Source organism: Danio rerio, chromosome 20 (assembly GCF_049306965.1).
Source record: "Danio rerio strain Tuebingen ecotype United States chromosome 20, GRCz12tu, whole genome shotgun sequence".
In the NCBI taxonomy this organism is placed as follows: domain Eukaryota; kingdom Metazoa; phylum Chordata; class Actinopteri; order Cypriniformes; family Danionidae; genus Danio; species Danio rerio.
In genome coordinates, this window is record NC_133195.1 from 36,609,817 (window position 1) to 36,633,564 (window position 23,748).

Genomic DNA, 23,748 nt, shown 5'->3' on the forward strand with positions numbered 1-23,748 from the left:
TTTTAAAGGCATAACATGAATAAATATCAGCTTGTATATTGTCTTAATCTAATTTAATTCAATTAAAATGTTGCTATGGCTTAGTACCAGCCAACCTCTAAAAACAAACAAGTAAGGGTTTATTACGCTAGTAAGTGTCTAGTAAAAGCAGTAGGACATGAAAGTTTTATGAAAGACTTATTTTATGAAGAGCTTTTAAAAGCACAAAATTAATATAGACTTGTATGTTCTCCTTAAATTAAATTTAAAAATATATGATTTGGTGTTTAAGAAATATTCCTTAAGATTGCCATTTTGGAAAAAAGTGCAACGATTTTCTAAAACCATTAAGCAAAAAAAAAAAAAATCCTACTGACCACAAACATTTACAAAATAGGGAAAATTTCATATGATAACAATGATAACAGATCTAAGGTACCCTGTGATTACATTAAATACGTTATAAACAGGGCTTGACATTAACACTCGCCAAATGCGGGGATTTCAGCTGTCGCGGGTTAGACAGCCACTCTCACTAGCCACTTTGGCTGTGATAAATGTATTTACAGTATATGAGAATATTGTTTTTAAGTATCAACTGTGAATAAAAAGTGTATGCATATAGCTTTATTTTGTTTGCTTTACACATTTTTTAAAATGTGTTTCAAAAAAATAATTAGTTCGGTGCAGCCAGAGAAAAACTTAGCAAATCCTTAGTGTCGAGCCCTAAAAACTCATGTGAAATAAACTATTAATAAAAATAAAATTAAATTAATTACATTGCGACACTATAAAAATTACATCCCATGTACTCATGCTCATTGAGCAAGGTCATAAACAACACACAAAAATGTTAAATGAACAAGGAGGCATGGGGACACAAAGTATAAATCAATAAAGTTAGCATGTCAAATTCAAATTTATGAATATAAAATGTATTTTTCCAACATTAAAATTGTGGTTAGTGAAAATGGCGAGTGGTTAGTAATGTTGGAAAACTCCTAGCCACTGTGGCTGGTGATCAAAAAAGCTAATGTCAAACCCAGGTTATAAACTCCAAACTACAAAAGAAATCTCATCATGTGTGTAATAAATTGTCCTGAAAATTTGCTTTTTTTTACAGTAAAGTTAATTTCAAATTGACAAAAATACTGTACATGTTACCAGCCAACCTCTGAAAACAAACAAGTAAGGGTATTTTAAGAGACTAAGAGTATGAACTTGACAAGAAAGAAAAAAACTCAAATCAAATCTTTACTTTTCTCAGTCTCACCTGCTACTCAGAAAGGCACAGATAAGGTCTTTGGCATCCTTTGACATTTCAATATCATCTGGGAAAGTTAAGCTGTTCTTGTGATCCATGATCTTTCCATATGTGCCCACCAGAGACTCGGAATAAAATGGAGTGACGCCTGCTCAGAGTGACAGACGAATAAATAAATTTAATGATCAGAACACTGAACTAAAATTACAAGAGATGCATATGAAGCTGACACTACTCACCCACTAGAAGCTCATAAATAAAAACACCAACAGACCACCAGTCACACTCGCGACCGTAATAACCAGTCCCTCCTTGAGACATTAAAACCTCTGGAGAAATGTAATCAGGTGTCCCAACAGCAGCGTCACAGCTTACCAAACCAGTCTAAACACACATGTAGAGACATGGATATAAACATTACTGGATGAGTTAATGTAGCTGAAATACAAGTATGTTTAAAATTTCAATTATTTACACAATTCATTTTCATTCAATTCAAGGACTGCACTGTACAATCTAGCCACAAGATGACAGCACTGACATCTATCATCACCGAATGGAGGACTTCTGTAACCTACGTTAATGATTGTTTAAACAAATTTGCTGCAATGTGTGAGGTGATAATTGTAAATCTCCACACTACAAAATCTAAAAGAAACTCTCTCATTCTCGGTCATGTACAGTAGGGGAGAACGGGGTAATGAGACATTGGGTAGTGTGGGTAGTGGGTAGTGTGAGACACCCCCTGTATCTGGGCAACAGATTTTATATAACACTCTATAACAATTTTGTTTTAAAGCCCCTTCCATATCTCCTTTACCATGTAGAATAGGAATTCCTGGTGCTGTGGAAAGCATGTTTTTTTCACAAAAATATGTTTTTTGCAAGTAAAAGTAATTTTTTGCCATCAACTTAATCAACTGTTGTGCAAAAGCAAATTGATTTAAGGAGAAAAACTTATATCATACATGTTGATGAACTACCAACATATAAAACCATGTGAGGATGCTAGCTCAAGATTAGCCTGAATTACTAAAAAATATTATTTTTTTTTCTAAAATGTGCCGGTGGGGTAAAGTGAGACAAATGCTCTGGGGTAAAGTGAGACATAAGGTACAGTACAAGTTAAATTTAGTCTACCAGACTGTAGGACTTGTGAATGAGGCCTTTAAATCAACAGTGACACTAAGCAACATCACTTCTGGATTTAGGTGCACTGGAATTTTTCCATATAACTGAGAAAATTTCCTTGATAAAGCATTTGCACTATTCATGGTGTCAGACTGGCCAAATCCTGAGTTCCAGCCTGCCACTACAGAAGATTTGGAAGATCTACTCCCTGCAGATGATCCACCTACAGATAGTTCACTCACTGATGCTAATCCATTCACTGCGCATATTATCTACATGGATGTGCCATGTGTTTCTAGCCAACCTGGATACATGTCTCTTCATGAAATGCTACCATTCTCAAATGTCCCCCCAGAACACAATCCAAATGAAACCGTGTGACAATTGAAAAGGCCTATAAAGAAAGACAAAAAAGCTAAAGAATAGCAAATAAAAGGAAAAATCTAAAAAAAGAAAGCAACCCAAAAAAAATCATAGTTAGCAGCTCTGGGAAAAGTGATGTACCTGTCTCAGTTGATAATGTGTCTGACAAAAAGAGCTCTAAGGATGAGAGTAGTGGTCCAAGAAACACAGATCTGTCTGTGGGAGACTTTGTCATAGATAACTTTGCAACAAAAACACAAGCATTTATTTTACTGGCACGGTTACATCTATGTTTGTCCTGGAACATCATTTTTGTTGGAAAACGTAATCCATACCTATTCCCTACCCCTAAACCCGCAGCCATAACTGTACATTACTCTCAAAATCAGAGGAGAATAATAGTTGGAAAACAATCATCAGAAGTGCATAAACCTAACCATAAGCCTAAACTGAACATAAAAGGTAAACGTACTGTACCCCTTAATTCTGATTGGCTTATTGAATGTTGTTTAAGGATCAATATATAAATGTTAATCCAGGAACATGTGGGTGAAATTAGATTGGCGATGAGGCACATGCACAAATTTTAAGAAGAATCCAGGGAAACACAAAAGAGTGGGAGTTGTATGACAGTTAGACTGATGTTCTTATAAAGGTGGGTCTAGTCCTGTGTGCTCCCCAAGTTGTTCTATCTGGTTCTGATTGTCCTTTTCTCTGACCCCCATACTATCGCTGGCTCTAAGGGTCCTGTGTTCTGACCCCGGATTGTGTTCTAATTTAAGTGGTTCTAACTGTCATTAGTATGTAAATTTAAATAGTTTGAAGTAGATTGTTGTATTTGATTTTATGAGTTTATGAGTTTTGAGTTACTTTCAAATGTTTAGAAAAACAAATGTGCTTATTTGACCAATTCGCAATCCATAATTGACTAGTCAGACATTAGTTCTGAAATGTGTGATTGTCAGGATTCAGACTCTTACAACATGCATTGTTATGGTAGTTTTAAAGTGGAAAAAGTAAGTGGATTAGTTTACCCTCACCTGGTTCACTTTACCCCTTTGATTTTTCTGGCCTGCTGCAGCTGGGGCAAAGTGAGACACAAAACGACTTTTTTTTAAACAATCATATTTTCACTTTCCTTTATCCTAAATACAGTCTGATAAATTCCATTGCTAGAAAACATTCTGAATTAATAAGAAATGTTTAAATTTTACTGATATATAATTTTAGCTCGCTTAGAGGGAAGAAAATGTAAAAAGTGTCTCACTTTACCCCGTTCTCCCCGACATGTAAACACACCAACTACTGGTGTATGATATTTATCGTTTTCAATAAAAATTTTATTGTATTGTGAGCTGGCGTTATAGAGAGCTTCATTCAATTGAGAAAAACAAACAAAATCATGTCCTGAGAGTCTAAAATATAATAATAAATATCCCTTTATGGGGTTTTGATTATAAAATGTGTAAGATTTAATACAATAGAAATATAATAGAAATAATACAAGCAAGTTAACACAAGCAGGCTTTCCTGAACATCCATTAAAACACAACAAAGCGAGTTCTGTTCAACAGATCAACAGAAAATACCAAACAAAGCTGAAGCAGAAAATGTGCATCTTAGAGCAAGAGTTGTGTGTGTGTGTGTGTGTGTGTTTGTTTTTTGAACTTTAATCTGTTTTAAATAAATCATCAACAAAGACATTCACTAATTGCTTCGTTTCCAAATTAATCAGCCACTTTGAATCACTTGTTTAAATAAATGTTAATTGAATCACTTATAAAAACAGAATAAATTCAAAATCCCACACTTCCTTTATATACAGTTTTTGAAAAAAACTGAATCTGAATTTGTTGTAGAAATTAAGACGCAGGGGCAACACTGTGGCTCAGTGGTTAGCACTGTCGCCTCACAGTAACAAAGGTCGCTGGTTCGAGCCCGGCTGGGCCAGTTGGAATTTCACTGTGGAGTTTGTTTGTTCTCCCCATGTCCAAACACATGCATTACAGGTGAATTGAATAAACCAAATTGGCCATAGTGTATGTTTGAAGGAGTCTGTATAGGTTTTTCCCAGTACTGGGTTGCAGCTGGAAGACACTTTAAAAGACACTTCAAATGCACTTATCACACACCGAGTCCATCTTCGTACATGTGCCAAAGTCTGCGAGTTTGAGGTGTCCATTGCGGTCCAGCAGCATGTTGTCTGGTTTGATGTCTCTGTGGATGAAGCCCAGAGAATGGATGGCGTCGAGTGCCAGCACCACTTCTGCCGTATAGAATTGAGCCAATTCCTCTGGGATGTCATAGTTGCTGGTCAGAGTCACCAGATCTCCACCTGGCATGAACTCCATCACCAAATAAAGGTACTTTTCATCTTGGAATGCACAGCACAGCTATGTGGACAGAGAGATAGAGTGGTGAACAGAGAAGTCACAATATATTTCAGTAATCAATACCAGTGAAATTTAACAATACTTAATTTCAATTGCAGCAACCCAGCTAAATTAAATAATAAGCAATGTGATATTGAACACAGACTTTATTTAATCGTTTAAATATTTATTTCATAATTTAAATACTGTTATTAAAGAACTTTTAATGCTATCAATTACAGAATGTAAATAATCAAGTTAAAATATAAAAAAATTATAAATGGAATATTAATTAACATTTTAAGTATGAACATATACATACACAAAAACAGTTGTGTCAAGCAATTAATCATAACTAATCAAACCCAAAATTAAAATTAACATGTACGTCATTATTTATATTCATTCATTTTCTTGTCGGCTTAGTCCCTTTATTAATCCGGGGTCGCCACAGCAGAATGAACCACCAACTTATCCAGCAAGTTTTTACGCAGCGGATGCCCTTCCAGCCGCAACCCATTTCTAGGAAACATCCACACACATATTCACACACACACTCTAATACACTACGGACAATTTAGCCATGTCTTTTATGTCTTTGGACTGTGGGGGAAACCGGAGTACCCTAAGGAAACCCACACGAAGGCAGGGAGAACATGCAAACTCCACACAGAAACGCCAACTGAGCCGAGGTTCGAACCAGTGACCCAGCGACCTTCTTGCTGTGAGGCGAACGTGCTACCCACTGCGCCACTGCCTCGCCATACATATAATTTGATGTAGATATAAATATTTCATATAAAGATATAAATGAACATTTTCTCAAATATATACATTTCTTTGTGTACGTATATACTGTACGCTAAATGATAAATATATACACTCCACAAAAATATATTATGTAAATACAAACTTAATTTTTTATGTGATTAAGCATTTGACAGCACTAATAAAATACAACTAGCAACAAGTTATTGCTATTTAAATGATGTTATACTTAAAATCAAGTTTAACTTTCTGTATTTTGGTTAGTTAACATCAACATTACAGCAGCAGAAATATTAGGCTTCAAGGTCTAATGAACTGGTCTGTATTTTTTGTCGTCCTTATTTACACGAGTACATAACTGACTGACTACAACATGGGCTGGTGCATCCTGTGAAATACAAGTGTTGAAAAACAGCCAGTCAAGAATATTTTCTCAGTCAGGTTTAGATTTTACTATTTATACTATTTTATACTATTTAAGTGAAGTACTAGTAGTTTTAGTCATTTAACATTATTATTTTTTAATCTTTTACCGGCCCATGCCTAATCCCAAACCAGGGTTTTTTTTAAAGTACAAATTATTGTTCCAAGGCTGCGTTTAATGGGTAATACTGTGTATATTTTGCCAAATTAAATGTCAAAGGAGAATTTCACATTAAGCTCTATTTTAGGATCACAGTGGAACCCCAAAAATAAATTAATTTTGTTCAAAAATAGGTCATAGGTTTAAAATAATCCAATTTTTCGACAGGGTGTGTCTTTACAGTAAATGACATTGACCAGAGTTTAGTGTCCTCTGCTGACCAAAATCAGACATTCTTTAAATTTATTTTCATTTACAACGTTAATACTGTCACCATCCTCCAAACTTGATTTGATCACTTATTTCACATTTAGTTACCTAAACTAGCATTTTATAATACTATAGCTTATACAATACCCATAATGAGTACAACCTGACAGATTTCTCAGAAAATACCTTGCTTTTAAATGATTTAGTTTCCTATAGAATACAATATTTGTGGAAATCTGGCTTACTCCAATGATGCAGAGATCAGTACAACATGCTAATTGAAACTATTCCAACAAAATGATTTAGCTGAATTTGTTGTAAATATAAACAATAAATGTTTTCTCTAATTTGAATTTAAATTATATAATTTTAATATTTTTTTCTCATTTTTTATTTACATGTTTAATCTTTTTTAACTTGCTATATTGTAGAAACTGATCTAATATTTGCCCCAGGTTTCACTAACAAAGCTTTAGCCTTGTCCAAGACTGAAGTGCATGTTTAAGTTGTCTAAATTAAAACTTGCTGAGAGGTATCTTAAAATAGCCTACATCAGTTTTATATATTTCTCTCAAGATGCACAACGATATTGTTTTTTTTTTCTAAATAATGTCTAAAAATCTGCTTAAATAATTAAACAAGGCCTAGACCTGGGCTGCCCTTTGTGAAACCACTAATAATCATTATTCCTTTATAGACTAGTGTTCTCCTTGATCCCAAGCTCTGTGGCAGCAATTTCAGAAATGTTTCTGCCCTTCTTGTGTTCAGGTGTTTGACAAGTAATTTTATCATCATGAAAATTTTTCTTTCCGTGCAAACGCAGCCAATGCCACAGAGTCGCAGTGCCATGGATTACCAGACAATAACGCAATAACGACCACAGAACATAGGCTACCTGAGGCCAAATTCAGCAGAGTGTTGTTTCTAAGGTTGAGGAAAACAAGCTCTTTCTGTTGAAGGAAGAGTCCAGCAGGAAGACTTTCCAGACGGTTCCCGCTCATAAACACCTGCTGAAGGTTTGGGTTACCGATGAAAACTGAAGGGTCCAGGGATTTGAGTCTATTGTTTTCTAGATAAAGGGCCTCGAGTTTTGACAGAGACACCAGAGCTCCAGGAGTCAGTTCCTCCAGCTGGTTATTTTTGAAGTTTAAACTCTGGAGATTGCCGACAAACCCAGGCGTACCGACAAATTATTGTTGATAAGCGTGACGCATAATATTATAAATAAACAAGGTTATTAAAGAATCTTTTTTCGGCTAACTATTGCCATTTACAGTTTTTCCTAAAAAAAAGCAATAGACAGACAGACAGACAGACAGACAGACAGACAGACAGATAGACAGACAGACAGACAGACAGACAGACAGACAGACAGATAGATAGATAGATAGATAGATGCCAATTTTATTAAGTACAAAAATAAGATTGTACTTAAAATGTACTTTATTTTATTTAAGTTTATATTTTTTGCAGTCAATTACACTTTTTCCTCTTCCTTGCATTGGTGTTACATAAAGGGACAGTTCACAAAAAAGGAAAATTAACTCACCCTTAAATGCTTTCAAATCTTTAAAAGTAAAGAAGATATTTTGAACAAAGGTGAAAACCTGTAACATTGTCTTCCATAGTAACAAATAAAAATACTGTGGAAGTCAATTGGGTCAGGTTTCCAGCTTTCTTCAAAATATCTTCTTTTGTTTTTAGAAGAAGACAAAACAGGTTAGGAACGTGATGGGTGATTAAATGACGATTCACTTTTTGGTGAACTGTCCCTTTCATTAAACATTTAGAAATGTTCAAATGGTGTGACTAGCATTTAATCAGTAAAACGTGTTTGTGTCTTATGCTAGTAGTTATCTTTTGCATGAATTAGTGTTTATTCCTTAGGTAGCCTGGTACCTTTTTAATATTTACTAGCACTTATTTGTTAGATAACTGGTTCTTTTTCTAAATAATATTAGACACTTGTTGACATTTATTTCAAGAGTGACTGTTACTAGTAACCGATTTTAAGTATTTGCCAGACTAATATGAGTTGGGTCTAAAAGATGATTTTTATATATTAATAGGCCTTGCTGATCATTAGATACTATAACATCCCTTATTCTACTAAAAGACATGAATTCTTTTAGTATCAGCGCCAATTTCTGCGGTTTGCGTTCGAAGGTCGAGCGTGGCAGTACAAGGTCCTCCCCTTCGGGCTCTCTCTGTCTCCGCGGATCTTCACCAAACTCGCGGAGGGTGCCTTAGCGCCCCTTCGGCTCGCGGGCATCCGCATACTCAATCCGAGAGAAAAGAGCAAACTCGCCCCTGTGCAGAGGATCTCTTTTCTCGGGATGGAGCTGGACTCGATAACCATGGTAGCGCACCTCTCCAAGGAACGTGCTCGCCTGTTGCTGAGTTGTCTGGGAGAGCTCAACAGCAAACTAGTGGTCCCACTGAAGTTCTTTCAGAGGCTCCTGGGGCATATGGCATCTGCAGCCGCCGTCACGCCGCTCGGATTGCTCCATATGGGACCACTTCAGCACTGGCTTCACGATTGGGTCCCAAGACGCGCATGGCACACGGGCACACACCGAGTCTCTGTTACTGTGCTGTGTCGCCGCGCCCTCAGCCCTTGGAACGACCCCTCATTCCTACAGGCCGGTGTGCCGCTAGGACAGGCGTCCAGCCATGTTGTTGTTTCAACAGATGCTTCCAACATGGGTTGGGGGGCCGTGTGTCGCGGGCATGCAGCTGCGGCCCGTGGAAGGGTGTCCAGTTGCTTTGGCATGTCAATCGCCTAGAGCTGTTGGCAGTGTTCTTCGCTCTCCACCGCTTTTTACTGTTGCTGAAGCGGCAACACCTGCTGGTCAGGACGGACAGTACGGCGGCGGCGGCGTATATCAACCGCATGGGGGGTATGCGCTCTCGCCGCATGTCTCAGCTCGCCTGCCGTCTGCTCCTCTGGAGTCACCCATGGCTGAAATCGCTGCGCAACATTCACGTTCCAGGCACGCTGAACCGTGCAGCCGATGCGCTCTCACGGCAGCTGTTACGTCCTGGAGAATGGAGACTCCACCCCGAGTCTGTCCAGCTGATATGGGCGCGATTCGGTGAGGCCCAGATCGATCTGTTTGCTTGCCCCGAGAATGCTCATTGACAGTTGTTTTTTTCCCTGACCGAGGGCTCTCTCGGCACGGATGCACTGGCCCACAGCTAGCCCCGGGGCATGCGCAAATACGCGTTTTCCCCAGTGATCCTGCTCGAGCAGTTTCTGTGCAAGGTCAGGGAGGACGAGGAACAGGTTCTGCTAGTTGCGCCCCTCTGGCCCAACCGGACCTGGATATCAGAGCTCTCCCTCCTCGTGACGGCCCTCCCCTAGCAGATCCCTTTGAGAGAGGACCTACTCTCTCAGGGACAGGGCACCATTTGGCACTCTCACCCCGATCTTTGGAACCTCCACGTGTGGTCCCTAGACGCGAGGAAGACTTAGGTAACCTATCGAGTGCGGTGGTTAATACCATCACTCAAGCTAGAGCCCCCTCCACGAGGCGTGCCTACGCCCTGAAGTGGAGTCTATTCACTGAATGGTGCGTCTCTCGCAGAGAAGACCCCCGAAATTGCCAGATCAGTATTGTGCTCTCTTTCCTCCAAGAGAAGCTGGACAGCAGGCTGTCACCCCCCACTCTCAAGGTTTACGTGGCCGCCATCTCCGCTTATCATAACGCCGTAGCTGGCGGCACCGTGGGAAAGCACAACCTCATCATCCGGTTCCTCAGGGGTGCTAGGCGAATTAATCCATCCCGCCCCCCTCTCATGCCGTCTTGGGATCTCGCCCTCGTTCTCACGAGTTTTTTACGCGCAGATCCCTTTGAGCCACTCGATTCAGTATCTCCAAGATTTCTGTCCCTGAAGACAGCTCTGCTGGTCGCGTTGGCCTCCATCAAGAGGGTCGGGGACCTGGAGGCATTTTCGGTCAGTGACTCGTGCCTGGAATTCGAGCCGGACTACTCTTACGTTATCCTGAGAGCCCGCCCGGGTTATTTGCCCAAGGTTCGTACCACCCCCTTTAGAGATCAGGTAGTGAACCTGCAAGCGCTGCCCCCGGAGGAGGCAGACCCAGCCCGCGTTTTGGGTATAGGTGCCTGCTATGCGTGATCCCCACTAGGCGATCCCATATGCTTATTCCGCCATGGTTAAGTCCCCCCCCCTGGGTGGACCCATGTCTTCCCTCTTCGCTAACCACTTTTTTCTATGCGTACTCCCCCTTTTTAGGGCTAGTCCATATGTAAATTCTGCCATCTTTTCCCCCCCTCCACAGCGTCCTCCCTAACGGGATTGCAAGCTTCCCAACGTACTGTCGTTTTTTCCGTTTTTTCAAAATCAAATCCACTGTATAGCACTGAAGTTCCCCAACCGAAAGGGAACGTTCGAGGTTACAGAAGTAACCCTTCGTTTCCCGAGGAGGGGAACAAAAGTGCTACACTCCGTCACCATAATAACTGTCCCTTAGCTGTTCCTGTTCCTCGGGGAACGAAGGGTTACTTCTGTAACCTCGAACGATATAATACTTGATTATATAAATCCTGATGATCACGTAATTATCATTCATTTGCTCTCGGAAACACACTTAAACATCCAGTCACACTTACTAACAACCCTATAAGGAGTCCGAAAATAACCTCTGACATTTTTAAAAGCTTAGAAGACACTTTTTGTCAAACTGTGTAGTATAGGAAGACACAAACATTCTACTCTTAAAATGACTTAAAATTGAAACTAGATACTTTAGGTGATTTATGGCTTGTGCTGTATTTAAATATCATATACCGTCCCCTTCCCCAGTCATTTATATTGTGGTGTTTGGCACTTGGAAGTCCTGCCATTAGCCCAAATGAACACTATGACATTTTCCGCTTTCATAGACCCCAGATGCATGATCACCTATCCGGCCTTCACCAAGGTTAGCTGAAATTAAGAGAGAGGAGATGGAGGTCATTCAGTACCATAAAAAATTACATAAATAAAATGCTGGCAGACATGTCAAATCCCATTCTCTATACAGCCAAACCAGCTAAACCAAACCATTCTGCCTTTTATACACACATACAATCATGCCCACTCGTATACTGTAAGTGCATCAAACCTGCTGGCAAATTCAAAACGTGTTGTATAGTCCCTCACAGTGTGAAATTTTAATATCATTTAAAAAAAAGCAAAACCGGTTTTAAGCCACAGCTTAACACTCACAGATGTTAACACTGGTCACCCCTCAAAAAACTCAAGTCTTCAGAAGTCTAAAACATCGTCATCATCCAATTCAACCTCAAGAGCCCAACCCCAGTCTTTCAGGCCCATTTCAAGCAATCTGCAACAAAGAGGAGTCTTTTGGACTCATGTACAAATGCCATTGACAAAGTCTAAAATAAAGGTTATAAAGTTTAGTTTAAAAGTACACTGGTAAATACAGGTTCACATAAAAAAAAAAAATAAAAAAAAAAAAAAATATATATATATATATATATATATATATATATATATATATATATATATATATATATATATATATATATATATATATATATATATATATATATATATATACAGTGCTCAGCATAAATGAGTACACCAATAAGCTCCAGATTTGATTTCAGTATTGACTAAACTAATGTATATGCACATATATAATATTGGAAAGCATCCTATAGAAAATATTAATTTTAATGAGAGTTTTGTGAGGGGTGTATTTACACTTGATGAAACCACTGATTGATTAAGTATATACAATTAACTGACTAAATGCCATGTATATTTGTCAGTCATGCATAAATTAATCAGGTAATATTTCTGAAATAGTACAAATCAAACAAATGTTGTTTTACATACAGTACAATAACCAATTTTATATACAGATGAAGTCAGAATTATTAGCCCCCTTTGATTTTTTTTTATATTTCCCAAATGATGTTTAACAGAGCAAAGAAACATTTATATATCTTTAATATATAAATGAAAATTGATGACTTTATACAATAATTAAATGTTTTCAAAAGCAAAATATGTTTAATAAGCTACCATAACAATTAAATGAAATTAGACCACGTTAAATACATTTTAGCTAAATACGTTCATTTGTTTGCACAAGGAACAATTTTTAAATAATTTTAGGCAATTTGAATAAATCCATTTTTAAAACCCAATTATTTAAATCAAACCGATTAGTTGAAAACCTTTATTGATAAACTAAATTCGCCACAGTTATTGTATTTTATTTTGAGTGTCGAAAAAACTACCCTCTATGTATAACTAACAAATACAATACAAATGAATACACTTTTAAAATTATATAATTAGACCTATTTTTACATTAGTAAGTATACAAGGCTTTTCAAACTCACTCAATGTCCAGGATCATGAATGGACTGGACTGCTCTCGGTCTTGTTCAGAGTCATAAGGGCCTACTCACACTATGCCATCCGTACCGTTCCCAGGCCTGTTTCCCGGATCGTTTGAGAAGTGTGAGTGCGCTGAATCGGGCTAAATGTAGTTTAAGGGGCTGTTTCATATGGATTTATTAATCATTCTTACTTTTCAGTGAACGCAAACTGCCGTAGATTATTGAAGACGAGAACTCCTCACAGCACGACAGCTGCGCGGCTTCATCAGACCTCCTCATTCCTGCAGCACGAGGGTTTTATGATTGCTTATGAGCGCCAAAAGTGGCGGATCTGTTGGGCGAAATATCTGAATGCGTGTCACCGCATCCCTAAGGACTGTTTGGCGAAATATTTGACTGCATGTCACTGCATAACAAACGACTGAAACGATATAACTAGAGAAATCTCCACTGTGCTGCTGAGTGAGAGAGCGCTTCTCACTGAACAGCGCAGCAGCGATGACGTAAGCGTGCCGAGGCCCGTTAGAGGTGTGAGCGCGGGCCATCGGGGGAGACGGGAGGGGGGACAAGCGTGCTTTGGCCCGGTTCGAGGCAACTGTACCTAGTGTGAGTACGGCCTAAAACAGGATCTTCTTGCTGCTCACAACCACATACTGCAATGAGGCAAAAGCACAGATGATCAGAGAGTTTATTAATGTGATATATGTATGTGTAAGTGTGTGTGTGTGTGTGTGTATGTGTGGGTGTTTAAACCTTTACCTTCTTATCCCATCCAAACCGTTTGGTGTTTTTGGCAGGCATTGAGAGCCAACCTTCAAGACCGGACTCTGCGGCTAATAAACAAACAAAAAATAGTATTTAGTGTTTTAATATATTTTAATATAATAGAGTCACAACTAAAAGTGACCAATCATATAAAATTTCTTTAAGAAATGTAAGCTTTCAAAAAATATTAATCTCAAAGACAGAATGCAAAACTATACAACAAAATCTCTTATAATAAAAAGGTTTTCTCTTAGTAGTGTTAACAGGCGTACAGAAAACACATGTGTTGAGCAGTGTGAATTAATCTCAAATCTGATCACACAATGCTGAAAAGTGCGGCTGTGCTTCAAACAGTGCAGTGGTTTTCAGATTTTTGACATCATGCACACAGAACTGATGCATATATGTATAAGCATGTTTATAATATGTAAATCATTTGGAAATATGTGTACATTGCAAAAGTGCAAAGGATTTTTGAATTCTAGAGAAAATAAACTCAAGCTGGATTGACTGGGGTGTTTCGAATTTTTGGTCCGATTAGGTCTAAAATTAAAAACTAAAATTAATGCATGTGTAAATGTAGCAACTTTTGCTCTTTTAAACAAATATTTTAAATTACTTAAAAATATCTATAATAATTAAATAAACTGAATAAAAACAATATTTACTTTTTTCTTTAAGACTTTTTGTATGTTTAATAAATCTTTTTTATATGGTAAACCTGTTTTATACATTAAATATATATAAAAACTGAAATATTTAAGATATATATTTAAGTTGTGGAGTGTGTATATCAGGTTGGGAATCACTGATCTAGTGTGCAGCCTACCTAGACAGTATTTTTGGGCATTGTAAACTCATTATGCCACCGGTCATAATCAACACTGAGGGAAACAAATCCACCAAATAACTGGAAATGGTGTCTTCCATTATCTGAAATTCTTGCACTGCTCTGCCATATGTACATATACAGTGCTTTGTTGTTAGCTCTGCTTCAGCTGTATATTGGCACTCGTCAATGTCAGAAAAAAAAGAGATGACCAATCAGATGAAAGCAAGCAGGGTTTACAGTACACATGAACTGAGTACAAATATCCTTTTGAAGCATCGATTTACCACTTACAAAAATACGGAAATAGCAAAACAATTCCTATTTGAACATGTACTGTAAAGGGACCAATAGGAACTAATGCAAACTACTAACACATTTCCCTTAAATTCCAAAATGTTCAGCTGAAAAAAAAATATATAATTTATACAAATTAAGCAATTCTGAACTAAATGTTAACATACTGTATTAGGCGTACAACTGAGAGTACATTTATGATTATTAAAATATTATTTGAAAAAAATGTTTACCAATCCTTACTTTTCATCTAGAATTAGGCCAAGATAATCCTTCACTATTCGATTGCCTTATAATTTATGAACATTATTAGTCTCCTCCAGTGTTCCAGACACAGTAATCCCCTTGATTATGCCCAAAAACACCGTCAAGGAGTTTAGCATTGAACTCCACACTGAATAAAGGTTAGTCTCCATGCAGGATCACCTGCAGCCTCAGGGTCAGGAGGCGTCTCATATGTAAGGGCAGGTGTTTGCCTCCACTCATCTTCCTCATCCTCCTCTTCATCAGAGTCAGAGGAGAAGCGAGGAGCGATTCGACAGGGCCGGGTATCAATACACACCGACTTGGAGCTTCGCTGGTATGTGAAGGACATAGACTCCGAGGTGTGTGAGTGTGTGATTCGCACTACACAAATATCATGACCACAGAGGAAAGAAGAAGGGGGTAATGAAGCACAAGGATGAACATTAGAAGGAAAAGTGCAAGTTTAGAAGAGAAAAGAGAAAAAAGAAAGGAAAGAGGAAAGAGGAAAGAAAGGAAAAGAGGAAAGAGTGGTGGTTATGTGTATTGATTATGTGTTGTAGAGTCAGTGAATGTTTGAAAACAAGAGCTTTGTGAATTTGGGATATACTGGATTCAATGCTCAATCGAATTTATGCAAGTAAAAATGTATTAACAAAAATTATTAAGTAAATGAATGAAGTGGATCAATACAATACATACCTGTTTTTCCCAGCATTCTCCTGTATTTTACAATTCTATCCTGCTATCATCCCGTGAGGGTATTTTCCCATATTTTAAATTTTTAATCCTGGTGGGAAATGTCCCCTCCCATCCGAGGGTTGTCTAGTTAGTTATTATGAGTATGGAAAATGTCTTTTCCTGCAATTATTCTGCTTCAGGAGTCAGACTGTTGACTGTAAGTAACACAACAAATAATGCAATAAGTAGTTTTGAAGAAAAATTAGCTTTGTCGTTGAACCCGAGAAAAACTTTGAAAATAAGCATAATGACGTAGTCTCTATGCTATAATAATAACAATGATGAAACCATTTTTAACCAAGGGGACATATCTTTATTAGTACAGTTCGGCTGTAATATTTGTAGGTATCAAACTTTAAAGAGGTGATCCTTCCTATATGCAGCCTATACTGCCGAACCACCAGGGGACGCCCCTTGCTCTTAAATGTGAATTTTATTCAAGCATGAAAACACCTTAAAATAGATATAAAAACGGTTAAAAAAAGTCTTTCCTTTCTATTAAAGACGCTATTGCCCCTGCTACACAATCCTGAAAACACTCAGTTTATTTAACGGTGTGTAACTGTCAGATGCGTATCCATATTGATAAATAGAAGCTGTTTCCCAAACATATCTGTACATGCTATTTGAAGCGAAGCAAAAGTGGACACAGTGGGTTTTGGATTCATGTTTGAACAGACATATACACATAATAATAATAATGATAATAATAATAATAATAATAATAATAATAATAATATTTAAACAAGTCAATCTTAGTGGGATTTCTTTTAAACAACAAATTTTGTTTTAAATGAGCATAAACAGTTAGAAAAACAATCAGATACTTTCATTAAATCCATTTCTTTACAATAGCTATTAATTTTAATATTCCTTATTTTCACATCCTAATGTTGACAGGTATGATACATTATAAATAAAGTAAACAACGCATAAAATGAATGTCAGGTGTTAAGTTCTTGTTCATTGATTTACTAGGATGATTTTAATTTAAGTAAATAAAGTTATTTTACTTAATCAAACCGACACTTTATACAATTGGATGGGGGCATCTCTAATAAAACACTCAAATAATTTAAAAAATAGCAAATTGACTGAATATATTAATAAAAAATTAATATATAAATATATAGATAAACTTTTCCTAAGTAAATTAGTAAGGGGAAATCCATAAAAAAGTAATTGAAATATAAATTAATGGAGAGAATACGCAATTAAATGTTAACTGAATATAGTTAAGTTAATCAATAAATAAGCGCAAGATAAATTACAAAAAAGGAAATCCCCCAAGTGTGTAATAAGTAAAGAAAGTTAATAATTGAACTAACTAAACACATTTCTTTATATATCATTTTTATACCTAGTGTGTGTGTATATATATTATGCCACCCTAAGCACTGATCTTTACACTGCTAATAATATGTCATAACCTGCAGTGTTACCTGGATATGCCTCGTCAGAATCCAGGTCATTGCCGATGCTGCTGATGCTGGTGGTGTCCAGAGAGTGAATGCTCAGAGACGTGAGTTGACTGCGCAGACGCTCAATATCACTGTCTTTACTGTCCAGAGACATCTGCATCTCCAGACGCACCTGAGACTCCTCTTCTATCATCTGCACACACAACAACACAATTTTCTGAACAGATTCAGACATTTATGGATTGTATGAAATACTAGACAAAAGGAATCAATGTATCTTTTTATTTTTTAAGTAATCAATACAATATTGACACATGAAAGCTGTGGATTATTTTTTTCTATATTCTTATTTTTTTTACAGTAAGTGTGTTTTCACTGTATAACTAGACGACATATAATAATAATAATAATAATAATAATAATAATAATAATAATTCCAATTAATAGATTTTTCTATAGATATTGACATGATGAGGCTGTGACTGAGTGTGGAATCATGGAAGTTGCTATCTTCAATATATATATATGGGCCCTGCTGCGTTTGATATTATGACCACTTATTTATGCATCTAAAACACAGAGGCAGGTTCTGTGTTAAGGTACTTAAGAGTGCCACTAAAGTATTGTAATAATTGAATCGAGAATTAAATCGCATCACATTGACAGCTTGTGATTCAGAATCAGATCTGAATCAATATCCGTCTCCTTCATGACCTCCGCCAGCTTGTTTATAGCCTACAATACAGACATCTGATAATGGAATTCAGCCGAGACATGAAAAAAAACAGCTATTTTAAGCTATGACGTAATCAACAGTTACAAAGCTGTGATAAAAAATTCAAAATGCACCTGAATCTTGAGTGTTTTCTCCACCTGTATCTGCTTCTCATACGACACTGTGAGAGATTTCATCTGTTTCTCTTCTTCTTTGATCTTCTCCAGCTCTGTTTATTAAATGTTAAAGCATGGTAAATGAACATTGTACCATCACTCTATTTATATTATTATAGAAGTCAGCTCACTTTGCTGTATGTGCTTTAGTTTATTGTTGAGCTCCTCTTTCTCACTGGCCAGGTTGGCAACATCCACAGTCAGCGTACGGTTTGACTCCTCCAGCTTGTGTAGAATAGAAGAATAATAATGAATTAATGTTCATCTGGAGAAGATATTTTTTATGTTCTAAAAGAAATCTCTTCTAGTCTGCAGCTGTTTTCTACAGTTGAAGTAAAGGGTATTAGCCTGTGAAATTTTTACAGAGCTAATAATTTTGTCTTCAATTGTATGTGAACATTTTGTAACATTTTTTATTTATTCCTGTAATTCAAAGCTGAATTTTCTGAAATATTACTCAAGAAATTGTTTAGAACAATTATTGGTGTTAAAGAGTTCATATTTTATCGATGAAAACATGTTGATTCGCTTGGTGCTTAACATTTTTGTGCATATCATATCATATCATATCATATCATATCATATCATATCATATCATATCATATCATATCATATCATATCATATCATATCATATCATATCATATCATATCATATATCATATCATATATACACAAACCGTTAGGAGACATATTTTATAGATTTGATTTTATAGTTTATAAAGTTAAAATTCAAAGAAATAAACAGCAATTTAATGTCCTGCTACATTTATTATTCATAATTTAATATACACATGACGACAATTTGTTATATAATTAAAGATAATCATGCTTATATATACACTATAAATGAGGAGGATTTCTCTCCTCCTCAACTCCTGGGTCTGAATGCAAACACAGTGGATAGAGGTGCTGCAGGTCTCTTGGCCTATCCATTTCAACCATTATCCCTACTGGTAATCCAGAAGATTTTAAACATAGGTGGATATAGGCGATATGTCTGAATGGGAACGAACTCAACTGAAAAAAGTCTGCCATTCTACAAATATCATAAAGCTCTCCCAACAAAAATGCCATGAGCAGACGCCGTCTCACCAAGTTATTGGGTCTCACAGCTCATAGGATATGAAAACTCAGTCTATGAATAATAATGAGAAACTAATGCGTCATCACTCCACTAGCAGATTCGTGCTACATCATTGATTTTGATCCCGCCCCAAAAATTATTTTAAACCCGGAAGATGAAATTAGCTGACAAAAGCTCAAAATGATCCAGATTTATCCACAATTAAAGCTGACAGGTGCTAACATTGTCTTAACTGATGTTCAACACACACAAATCTGTTCATTTTTTTAAAGTGCTCCAGGCTGTTTTGAACCTTTAAAAACCAATTAATACATACATTAGATAAGATTTCTTTTGTTAATATATGATCAAATCTAAAATTTTATGCAGTTCATACATTTTACTTTTAACACTCTGTACACAAAAATCAATTTCAGCAGCATTCATTTAAAATAAAATCTTTTGGAACATTAGAAACGTCTTTAAAATGGCAAATCATATAATGTGTGCTTGAGAAGTATTTTCAAACAAACAAACAAAAAATTCTGAACAACTAAATCACAGGAATCTAATCGATTTTCAAATATATTCACATAGAAAAAAAGGATCTAAATACTAATTCCTAGTATAACTGTTTTTATTCTATTGTGCCAATTTGAGCCAACTAGTACCAATTGAGCATTATGTCAATGCCTCAGACTGGTTTCCTGAACATGACAATGAGGTCACTGTACTCAAATGGCCTCCAATAGTGGACCTTTGGGATATGATGGAAAGGGAGATTCACATCATGGATGTGCAGCTGACAAATCTGCAGCAACTTAGTGATTCTATCATGTTAATATGGACCAAAATCTCTAAGGAATATTTCCAGTACCTTGTTGAATCTGTGCCGCGAAGAATTAAGGCAGTTCGGAAGGCAAAAGGAAGTATGATACTATTAAGGTGTACCTAATAAAGTGGCCAGTGAATATATAGTGTATTATGTGACTAAATAGTTTTATATTTATGTTTTTTCCCTCTAATTACCATTTTGCTTTTTTCATTATTTCCATCTCAGGTTTGTTTAAAATTTGTTTTATTCCCATTATTAAAGTCAAAATACTTATATGATGCAAAAAACACAATATACACACACACACACACACATACACAAACACATATATATGGATGGTATTACTACAAACCATCTGAATAAATAAACCATTGTGTATTGTATTTTTATTTATTATTCTTAATAGTTTTTTCCCATTATCTTTTAATAATCATATCAGTTTTCTTATTTGCGTACTTATTAAAACTAAGTGTGTGTAGGTATATATTCTATATATGTATTACAAAATCCCTTTAAGATTGTACTCATTGTTTATGTATTCTGCAATATTTTGGCAATACTTAACAGCTTTGACTAGCTCTTTTGATTTAAAGTTATTTAAAATAAATAATGATTTCAATAAGGAAATGTATTTAATGTGATTTTATTGTAGTAAAAAGTTACCTTTCTCTGTCTGCACCATAACAAAAGCCCTCATTATTTCAGCGTTTCTGCAGGTTTCATCAAGTCAAATTTAAGACTTTTTAAGATCATTTTAAGACCATTATGAATGAAATTTTAGATCATACATGTCTAAACACTAATGGTTTTTGGTTAATGGCCCGGTTGGAGCAATGAAATTGAAAAAGGAACACATGTAGTTATTTCTTTACCACATATTTTAATGAGTCAAAACAAGAAAACTCTAGTTTGCATCTGATCCAGTTACTATGACCATTTATGTGAAGCTGCTTTGACACAATCTTCATTGTAAAAGCGCTATACAAATAAAGCTGAATTGAATTGAATAGTTGTGTAGATTTTTTTCAACATGCCTCTTTTTTAATTACAAGTTTAACATTGTTTAAAGTATATTTATTATGAAGAAAACTACACAAAAAAATGCAAAAATATATATTGTTAGCATTTGGTCCAAACTGATTGAGTATAACTCTTATTCTAATGCGCTTCTGTTATAAACCCTTAAGTTTCATGCCTATTTATAAACTTTATGTTGTCCACTCACACTTTCTTATGTAAATAATTTGATTGTAAATGAAAGATTATGTAAAAGGATATAAAAATGATCAATTATTACACTAATACACTATTCCTAAAAGTTTAGCATGTTTAGCATTATCTGCAGTTAAAAAAAACATTCTGGCTATACTTTAGTAAATGAAGTTATTTTGTATTTCATTTTTTGATCACTCAGTGTTACCAACTCAACTATTTTTGATTCACATTTTGAATATATGTTGCCTGTGCTTTTGCACATATTTGTTCTGCCTCTTACGGCCTGATTCTGAATTATTTTCTTGATTTTCATTTGTTAAACTATATTTCCTGTTCAAAGGTAATTATTTACATTTAGTTTTGATTTTTGTTTTCCTGCGAGTTGATGTTGCACTCCTACACTAATGACTATATTATTTATTTCTTATGGAATGGCATGTATATTTGCAGCATGTCTTGGTGGATGGATCACATTGAAGCGGAATACTTTAACATAATTTATTAGATATTATTTCAGTCAATATATGTCAGTTTTGTGGTTTGAGTTTCACCTCACAGGTTTCATTTGTTGTGCTTCTTTGTCTACAGTTACATCAATTTCTAACTGATTATCTATTTAAGACAGCTTTTGTCCCTTAGATCGATTTATTTAGCTATTTTTTCATTTATTTTATGTCATTTGCACATTTGCAGTCATTTGAGTTTAAAAGAAAACATTTCTTAGTCTTATGTCTTGTTACCATAGTGACATGTTCTGAGAATAGAACGCATTCCAAAAGTGTACTTGAAGCCCTGCATCATCGGAGAATATCTTGTGGGTTTGTTGAAGTGGAGTAGTACAGGTGTGCTTTTGGCTGTTAAGTGTTAAAAAACTTGCGTTCCGAGTGTTTTGAGACTGTCTCAGCGATTGAACATCTTCCGTTTGAGTGATTCACGGTGCAAGACCGAAATCCTCATCCTATTCCAGCTAGCAAACCCCAAGTTTTTGAGTGGTTACAGGTGAAAGACTGAAACCCTGTACCGATTATATGATGGTTGAACAGATTTCTGATCTCCCCACAACATCAGCTGCTAAAATGGAGGAAGACAAAGCCTGCAAGATCTCCCAGAGCCAGAAAAAAGTGAAGCAGCTCAAAGAAAGGCCAAGAAATGGCACTAATAGTGAGTCTTATTTACATTGTGCTATCCAATATCCAGTGTTTTCCTGACATAATAATATACTTACTATTAAAAATAATGTTTGTACAGGATAATAGACAGCTGGTTAAACTGCTGGCTATCATTGCATTCACGTGAATCTTAATGCAACATTTTGGGTAAAATGATAATGTATTTCATTTTCAGCTTTTCTGATACAACTTTAGTCTAAAATCCTTTAGTAAAATGAGATATGCACACAGACTTTTTATTTTCAACCGACAGCCCCGATGGCTTTCGGTGAACTGTCTTTCCATTACAAAATCACCACATTTAAGATCTGTTCTCTTTAAAAATATGTGATCTTCACTGACTAATATATATTTGATATAAAGTGGGTCTCAAACCGGACAAGAATCACTGCATTAAATGACATTTAAAATAAACATGAAAATTTATTTTAGCTCAGTATTTTAAATGGAGTTTCTGCGCTAGCCTGCTGGTACTGACGGTGCTAGCGGTTCCATACAATAGACTATTGTCTCGTTTTATGCTTGAACAACTAAACGAATCCTTAGGTTAATTTAACTGATTGTAATTTAATTATATCACGATGTTTATGGTGTAAAAGCAACCTTATAAAATGTTAAATAATCACAGAAACCTTTCATCGGAAATTTACTGTTGGCTGAAAAACTCTAGCTGTGCAATATAACCCAGTATTCAGTTTTCTATTTTAAAAAAGTGCACTGAACATGTAGTTTTTAAATCGTTTGGTGCATTGATCATTTGTGTAAGCAGTTTTATATACCATGAAAATAATAAAATATTATAGTCAAATACAATAATTAATAATAAAATACAAAAGTGTAGCAAATCCATGGTAAACTTGTGGTAACCGTGGTTTAGCTACAATAACTTTTTAAAATGGTTATATATTGGGGTTTTTGTTTTTGGTGAATGTTCATTTTAAATTTCTCTCAAATTACTGTGGACAAGTGCGTAAATATGTGCAATCATTTCTCTTTTAACAGATGAGAAGGAGAAAGTAAAAGAAAAGAGAAAGAAGAGCAAGGTTGCTTCTTTCATCAGAGCTGCTCTTCGATGGTTCTGCTTCTGTCCTCGTAATGAGCCGTTCACACTTTCCTCATCTGATGGTAAATGATGGTTTTTGCATCTCAATATTTTCTAGTGTATAATGTCATTAATAAACTGTATTTTTACTCCCCTTTATCTGGAGTTTAACGTCTCCTTGAAAATG

At 35.9% G+C, this 23,748-nt stretch overlaps 2 protein-coding genes across 13 annotated transcripts in view; one reads left to right on the top strand and one right to left on the bottom strand.

Annotated features, from left to right (window-relative positions):
* LOC141379323 (uncharacterized) overlaps nucleotides 1-23,748 on the top strand; it is a 32,501-nt gene that overhangs the window by 7,311 nt on the left and 1,442 nt on the right. Inside the window, exons 1-2 of one of the 5 annotated variants that reach the window (XM_073933386.1) lie at nucleotides 18,996-22,511; nucleotides 23,522-23,644. The exons of 2 other annotated variants lie outside the window; for them this stretch is intronic. In XM_073933386.1, the coding sequence (XP_073789487.1) occupies nucleotides 22,379-22,511; nucleotides 23,522-23,644 (256 nt within the window). In that variant the 5' untranslated portion in view covers nucleotides 18,996-22,378. Of the gene's footprint in view, nucleotides 1-18,995; nucleotides 22,512-22,598; nucleotides 23,645-23,748 lie in introns of those variants that run through there. 2 more of the 5 variants (XM_073933388.1, XM_073933387.1) reach the window with 2 other exon arrangements.
* Nucleotides 4,159-23,748, bottom strand: part of LOC141379342 (rho-associated protein kinase 2-like) — a 28,668-nt gene continuing 9,078 nt past the window's right edge. For 2 of the 8 annotated variants that reach the window (XM_073933442.1, XM_073933443.1), the window contains 7 exons: nucleotides 18,369-18,462; nucleotides 18,196-18,290; nucleotides 17,368-17,539; nucleotides 15,368-15,568; nucleotides 13,810-13,883; nucleotides 13,652-13,703; nucleotides 4,159-5,130 (listed from right to left, as the gene is read on the bottom strand). In XM_073933442.1, the coding sequence (XP_073789543.1) occupies nucleotides 13,668-13,703; nucleotides 13,810-13,883; nucleotides 15,368-15,568; nucleotides 17,368-17,539; nucleotides 18,196-18,290; nucleotides 18,369-18,462 (672 nt within the window). In that variant the 3' untranslated portion in view covers nucleotides 4,159-5,130; nucleotides 13,652-13,667. Of the gene's footprint in view, nucleotides 5,131-13,050; nucleotides 13,704-13,809; nucleotides 13,884-15,367; nucleotides 15,569-17,367; nucleotides 17,540-18,195; nucleotides 18,291-18,368; nucleotides 18,463-23,748 lie in introns of those variants that run through there. The other 6 variants (XM_073933445.1, XM_073933446.1, XM_073933441.1 and 3 more) reach the window with 5 other exon arrangements.